Source organism: Nicotiana tomentosiformis, chromosome 1 (genome assembly GCF_000390325.3).
Source record: "Nicotiana tomentosiformis chromosome 1, ASM39032v3, whole genome shotgun sequence".
NCBI classification, from domain to species: Eukaryota; Viridiplantae; Streptophyta; class Magnoliopsida; order Solanales; family Solanaceae; genus Nicotiana; species Nicotiana tomentosiformis.
The window spans coordinates 70,171,018-70,179,191 of NC_090812.1; the positions used below are offsets into that span (position 1 = coordinate 70,171,018).

Genomic DNA, 8,174 nt, shown 5'->3' on the forward strand with positions numbered 1-8,174 from the left:
TTTTTCTTTATTATATTATCTAATATTTAGTATTATTACATTGTTAATAAAAATTTTTATTAGCTTATTACTTATATATATATATATATATATATATATATATATATATATATATATATATATTTATTACTCTTGAAATAATTTTTTATTTTAAATTTTATTCTGTTGTTCTCAACAATATTTTCTGAAATTTAATGAAGAAAATCTCTATTAAATTAAATGGACTTATATAGACATCGAATAACTTTTTTGTTATGTATTTTTCTTTATTATATTATCCAATATTTAGTATTATTGCATTGTTAATAGAAACTTTTATCAGCATATTACTTTATTGAAGTTTTTGTATTTTTTATTTTTAAAAATGAAAACAAAAATTATTTTAAAAAAGAAATTTTAAATTAGCAGTTTTTTATTTTTTGTAATTTTAGTTTTTTATTTTAAAATAATTTAAAAACTCCAACTTGAAACTACTTTTCAATTTGAATGGATAATTTTTTTAAATTTTTGTTTTTATTATAAAATATTTTATTTTATTATTTTATAGATATTTAAATTCAAAAACATTAACCAATAACTAATTATCAACTAAATAACTAATTATTAACTACTTATGCCATGTGACTTTTTTGTAGACTGTCACTTGGCTTAAGGAGAGGGATTTTTCCTCTCCTTTTAATAATATATAGACTATTAAATTAAATGGACTTATATAGGCATCGAATAACTTTTTTGTTCTGTATTTTTCTTTATTATATTATCCAATATTTAGTATTATTGCATTGTTAATAGAAAATTTTATTTGCATATTACTTTATTTAATATTTTTGTCTTCCACTTTATTTTTGTAATGTAATGGAAGATATATATTTTATTACTCTTGAAATATTTTTTATTTTAAATTTTATCCTATTGTTCACAATAATATTATCTGAATTTTAATGAATAAAATTTCTATTAAATTAAAGAGAGTTGTATAGTCATTGAATAACTTTTTTGTTCTGTATTTTTCTTTATTATATTATCAAATATTTAGTATTATTACATTGTTAATAGAAACTTTTATTAGCATATTACTTTGTTTAATATTTTTGTCTACTATTTTATTTTATAATATAATAGAAGATATATATATTTTATTACTCTTGAAATATTTTTTTTATTTTAAAATTTATCCTATTGTTCTCAATAATATTTTCTGAAATTTAATGAATAAAATCTCTATTAAATTAATGAGACTTATATAGGCATCGAATAACTTTTTTGTTCTGTATTTTTCTTTATTATATTTTTCAATATTTAGTATTATTGCATTGTTAATAGAAACTTTTATTAGCATATTACTTTATTTAAATTTTTGTATTTTTTATTTGTAAAAATGAAAACAAAAATTATTTTAAAAAAAGAAATTTTAAATTAGCAGTTTTTTATTTTTTGTAATTTTAGTTTTTTATTTTAAAATAATTTTAAAACTCCAACTTGAAACTACTTTTCAATTTGAATGAACAATTTTTTTTTAATTTTCGTTTTTATTAATTTTTTATTTATTTTATAGATATTTAAATTCAATAACATTAACCAAAACTAATTATTAACTAAATAACTAATTATTAACTACTTATTTCATGTGATTTTTTTTCTAGACTGCCACTTGGCTTAAGAAGAGGGTTTTTTCATCTCCTTTTAATAATATATAGATATAGATATAGATTATAGCTAATTATAAGATATCTATATTTATTAATTCAAATAGAGTAACCAATTAATTCAAGATTTAAAATTCAAAAGATTTTTTTAGTTAGAAAGATTAGTTTATTTTATCTTAATAATGCCACTTGGCTTTTTGTGATTATGCCAATTGTCTAAATATTGTACTTTTACTTCTCCTTTTATTATATATAGATAATGTGACTAGTTAAAATCTTATTAGAGAAAAGACCTCCAAAAAGTTCTTAGTAAAGAAAAAAGGATACATATGTTTAATAATATGTGTTGCTAGCTGATATATTAAAATCTTACTATGGAAGCTCAATAGGACAAACCTTGATTAAATTAAATATATTAGAGATTATTTACGATAATTTATAAATGATCAACTAATCAGCTTTTTCATCCTGACAACAAGGAATATGCAGTATTCAAAGCCCAATGGCTAATAGCATAATACTCACTTGTACAAGGCAAAAGGAAGTCTTATTGACAACTCAAAGTGGGAAAGTGTCAAATTAAGATACTTCACTAGGTATAAACAAAGCAAACTTAATAGGAGTATAAATTAAAAACACATTTTTACAATTAACACCAGTCAAGTAATGCCTGAAATGTTAAACATATTTACAATTAATAAGATATTTATATTTTTTCAGTCATACTTCACCGGATTTTAATACTCGTTTTTTGAGTTTTTAAATCTAAGCTTGCATCAATATTGATAAAGCATGACAATGTTTCTAGAAAAAGTTACTAGTAAATTTGCATTAGGAACAACATTCCGCATTGTGTTAGCACATTTTCCCTTAGTTGTAAATTTAGTTTAATAAAATAAGGCTTTAGATAAAACTTCATTTTGCTCCAAAATACTAAAATTATATTTTATTTCTCGCCTTCCAAATCATCATAAAATAGATTGACTAAAAATCACTTTGTCGTAGACATGAAAGTGCCTTTCAATAAGTAATGATCGTAATTATAAGTAAAACAATACAATATCCACAATCAGTACTTGAATTTTCATTCAGAAATTTAAAGATGAATATTTACATTAAGTAAAATTTGTCCAAAATAAAAAATAAAAATGAAAAAGCGTTACTAACTAAACCAATCAACATATGCCAGAAACAGCCTTTCTCTCTCTCTGTCTCAGCCACACATTGAGCATCTCTTCTAAACACGAGCCTTTGCCTTCAACTCCAGTTCCTAAATTACTCAAACGTAACTCACTTTCCTGTTAGATTTCATCCCTGACCAGTTTACTCTAGCTGGACCTCTCTTCAATGCTTTTACTTTTAATGGATTGTCCTTGCTCTGTCACATAAAAAGAAAAAAGATTGTGATAAGTAGTCTTGCATTGATGATTAAACCTATAAAAGGTTGAATCTGTACGTGGGTCTAGCGGTCAATAAACGAGTGAAGACGAAGGTTTAAATATCTGCCAAAGTTTTGGTAGACAGAGTTATCTAATTAATCCTGTGCTGGTAGAATATTACACGTAATAAGTGAAATTGACGATCATTATTATAAAGGAGAAAAAAGCAGAATGGGAGGGAAAAAATATTTACCATAAGGCAAGTGCCAGCATCAACATCACATACAGGATAATCATGGGGACAGCAGCTGTAGTTATCATCACAACAGGTAGCAGACTCATAAGGACAGCATCCCCAGCCAAAACAGTATTCGCCATATTGATAAATGCAGCAGCAAGTAGTGCCCTGTGGGCAGCTATAGTACTCATCGCAAACAGTTGATGGTGTTACAGGAGTAGGAGGAGATGGACCAGGATTAGGAGGATTTGCGCCAGACTTAAGAGGATAAGATGCCTGCATTGCAATTCCACACTTTCCAGTTGTAGAATTAGCGAAATTGCGCTGAAGCTTGATGTAACCACTTTCTCCCCAGTTAGCACCCCATGAATTCCTCACAATCCAGTAATCTTCGCCATTTTCTGTTCCATAGCCAACTACAACTACACCATGGTCTAGTTGCGTTCCACAATATCCAGTGAAAACACCCTGCATGATTTGATAAAAATTGGAAGGGTAAATGAGTATACTAGCTTTAAGTAGTAAAACAAGGCACAATGCAGCCGTGTTTGCAGATTAGGGACACAGGCATACTAAAATGCAATAACGAATCCAGAATTTAGGGCCAGTGAGTTCAGACACAAATAACATATATATTCAGAAGGATATATTAGTCAAGATCCGCCCACCATACCGAAGAGTAGTGCTGGAAAGCTCTGCCACCACCTTCAATAGCAACACTAACTGGTTGATTTGCCACTGCCTTCATCAACGACTTCTCATCGTTTTCTGGAACATCTTCATACCCTTCAATGGAGACAACACGGGCATTTTTCTGAATGACCAAATTTTGTCAGCAAATACTATTAATTACTTGCTATATAGACTTACATTCTGAAATAGTACATAATTAATATTTGGATGTTTTCTTGATAGTATGGTTAATTACTTACCCTGTATGGATCACAAGTGCCATCTTGAGCATGGTAAGGGTAGTCATCTTCAGTGTCAATGCCACCGTTATTTTTGATGAAATCAAAGGCGTAATCCATGAGACCGCCATTACATCCCTGGTTATAACTCCTATCACAATCAACAAGCTCTTGCTCTGACAGACTAATTAATTCACCCGTTACAATTTTATTTATTCCTTCAACAGCGCCAACCGTTGAGAATGCCCAACAACTCCCTTCATAAGAAAATCTCAAATTTCAAACGAGGATTCTATACATAACATAGATATACTGATATCTAACCAATCGAGATATGGGTTTCGTCATAATCAAAGCAAGATTAAACATCAATTCCCTAGGACACTTGGGTTAAAATTTATAACACCTAGAATAGCCAAATATATCTTCATGGCTTAATCTTAAGTTATACCGCTTTAAATTCTGGTCGATTCCGATTTAGAATGGAGAAAGAAACTGATCAACTTGCAAAAGCAAAATATATACTGTGTCCGTTCAATCTAATCTTTATGCTTTTTGATTACCCCTTATCAGCGTATTAAACAAATTAGGGGAAGCTTAAATAATTTTTTAAAGTTTGTACATGGAATATATTAAGATATACACCAGGTACCTCTAAATTTTAGATCTTTTTATATTTACCCTAGAGAGAGAGAGAGGAAACACTAGCAAAGCAAATAAACATTCCAATTGGAGACACCAAATACTAAATCAGGATGTAAGCTTTAGGTGTATATCATGAAGATTAACTACCAGACAGAGCAGCAATTAATTTATTCTCCAATTTGTTGACTGAAATAAACATGAAAACAGAATCATTAGTTACCCAATAACAGATCATTGACCGTATAAGACGACAACATAGGTCAAAAAACAACCTAAAAATCAAAAACTTTTGACCTACATATGACTCCTTTCAACAATCTATCCATACTCTTCCTCTTGGTCTCACTCCGTAAGCAGACAAAACAAAAGTACATGTTTACGATAAAGAGCAGAGCTTTCCTTTATAGTAGGAAAGTTTTGAAGAAGAAAAAAACTCACCGCATTGGCCTTGATCTTTAACAGGGGCAACGGCGCCTTTCTCTCTCCAATCAACGGATTCCGGCAACTTTTCGCCGGCCTGAAAAGCGTAACGGTTACTTTTAGGGCTCTTCATCAACCTCGTCTTTCTATCCAACCGTCCACCTACGAACATGGCACGGTATTCCTCGTTGGTAAGATCAGAGAATCGATTCAACCCAAGTTTATATGGGCGGTTCTCAGCGTTGTGCTCGTCGATGAATCTTAAATTATCGTTAAAAATCTCAAATCTTCTCTCTTTCTCTCCGATGGCATTGTAATTCTTTCCGTGCTTAACAAGCCACGATTCGTACAATCCTCTGACTTCATCGTCAGTACGATGATGTGTTGTCCCCATCTGGCCGTGCTGTTCGTCGTAACTAATGATGGACTTGTCGAGTGCAGATGAAATAACAAATAAGGTGAGAAGAAAGAATAAGAACGACCTGAAAAAAGCCATGGTGTTTTTGTTCTTGTTTTGATCTTTTTTTGGGTTATTGCAGAGTCTTTATATGTATATATACAGATATTGAGGGAAGCAGAATTTGTGTAGGAGGAGGAAGAGAGGTAGAAATTAGAAAACAAATTGAAGAAGGATGTGAATGGGTAAAATTGATTTTTAAAAAGATGGTGGAATGGTAAAGAGAAGATTGAATGAGGATATGGGGTTGTCTATATACAACCACGGCGTTGAAATAGGGAATTTAACAAGTTTCGTGCAATTCGTGAATTGTGCGAAGCTTTAAATGAGCTACTAATCCTTTCATTAATAGGATTATGAAAATCTTGACCATTCACATTTTTAATTGAATTGTACTTATCCAAGTTTATTTTTGTTAGGATATTTTCCTTTGATTACTTGCTTTGCTTTCACACCAGCGTTACACGAGACTTTGTTTCTATAATTGCTGCATTTATTTTCTTGTTTTTTTTTGTTATTTTGAAAGGGATGATTTATCAAAAGTTTATTATAGCAAGAGAATAGACAGATGAACATTATTTTCTATTTTGGTGTAGTGGGGTATTTTGCTTATCCTATAAGCATACAATTTGATTAAAATGCTTGCGTAATTATTTTACACTAAGAATTTTTAGAAAAATTGAACAAGCTCTACGTGCATATATTGAAAACAATTGCACAATAGAATATGAAAATGAAATAAAAAAACTATGGCGGTATGGGGAAATTCCCTTTTTTAGGAAGTAAGCATTAAAATCGCACTTATCTAATTTGATTTTATTAACATAAGCGGAAAGTAATCGTTATTTTTTGTTGACTTGCTGTATAAAATAGTACAAACCTAATATATTGGATTTAATGATATATCAAGTGACATTTGCTTTAATGGTAATATTATTTTACGATCAATTAATAAGTTAGATGTGCCTGATGGAGAATAAGTGAATACACATTACATAGTGATGACTGATGATCCTCATTTTTTATTTTGCTTCGATTTTCTTATTGATTGTTGATGTTGTTGCTTGTTGTTATTCATTTTTTTTTTGAACCGAAAATTTATCGGAACTGGTTTCTGTATATTCTCAAGGTAGGGTTGGTTTATTGTTGTTGTTAATCCTCTTCTTTGATGAGTACGGGATAAAAAAAGTATGAAATAAATTTTACAAGGTTAAAAAAGACGAGGAAGAATATGGGGGAATAAATTTTCCGTTCTTCACTTTTCTTCTAGCCTACGTATTCCTTTTTATAGGTGAACTGATTCACTTTAGTACGTTCTTTTTCTTTTTATTCTTCTCCTTTACCCTCTTTTCTCAAAAGGAAAAATGTAGTATTTCAATCAGTTTCAAAAATCTTATCCTTTTAAGTTTTAACCATTGTATACTTTTTTCCAGACGTTCATATGTATTTTTAATAAGTTTTTCCCCCCTGATTCAAGAGTTTCCAGAAAAGTTCATATTTTCATTCGTAGGATTTTCTATATTTAGGAATAGGTAATTGCCTATGGATGTTCAGCGTGACTAGTGTCTCGTTGATGAAATTGGTAAGATAATCTCTTTCCTACTCCATAATTTTGTAGCACATAATTCACTTGAACTCATTTTTATTTTGAAGTTATCTTATATGTTTGATACAATCTTACCACTATAATTAAACAAAATTTTATTACTATTAATTTAATAATTTCTTCAACTAACTTTTAATTAAACTTTACGATGTAGCGACAAGAAATTGAGGTAAAAATGTATTTTACTCTTAGTAATTCTTAACGAAATTTTACTTTATTTCACACCGATATAATAAAAGTGATGAAATCCATATAAAAATTAAATATTCATCATCAATCACCTGATTCGTTGAGTAGAGTCTCACGAAATCTTTCGGTTTTTTAGTTACATCACATAATAACTTGTAAACTCAGGTCACGCACTTAACATTTGCAGCAAATCATAGTAATATCACAAAATAACTTGTCAACTCACGCATACTCACATTTGCAACAATTCATAGTATTTTATTTACTATAATTAAGTGATAAACTTAGGTGAAAACATGTATTGATTCATCTTGATTTAGTGATAGTAATTTATGAAAAGACCTATATTATGCATTCATTGGGAGTTGTATAAACACGAGATGTGAGTACAATTTTTCCAAGAGATAGCACATACATAGGATTTTTGTGTTAAATAATTTCCCTCATTTGTCTACTATTCTTATTTTGTGGAAGAAATTATCTCTTACGCTCACAATGACCTATAAATTATAACGATCTCCTTTATTTTATTTATGGATCATTTTACTAATCTCCTGTAAATGAAACATCATATAAAATGGGCTACAAAACAAAGTCGTCTTTTTTTCCTGGACAAAATAATAAAATAGAGTTATTATTTGAGTAAAGGAACATAGATCCAAATTTAGTCATCTACTTTCGAA

General features: G+C 29.2%; 1 protein-coding gene across 1 annotated transcript; it reads right to left on the minus strand.

The window, feature by feature from the left end:
* Positions 1 to 2,708: 2,708 nt before the first annotated feature.
* Positions 2,709 to 5,915, minus strand: LOC104088244 (cysteine proteinase mucunain-like). The gene is made up of 5 exons (XM_009592889.3): positions 5,258 to 5,915; positions 4,196 to 4,431; positions 3,937 to 4,077; positions 3,279 to 3,731; positions 2,709 to 3,024 (listed from the first exon to the last, which is right to left on the minus strand). Exons 1-5 carry the CDS (start codon positions 5,733 to 5,735, stop codon positions 2,926 to 2,928), a joined length of 1,407 nt encoding a protein of 468 aa, XP_009591184.1. The 5' UTR covers positions 5,736 to 5,915; the 3' UTR covers positions 2,709 to 2,925.
* Positions 5,916 to 8,174: the final 2,259 nt, after the last annotated feature.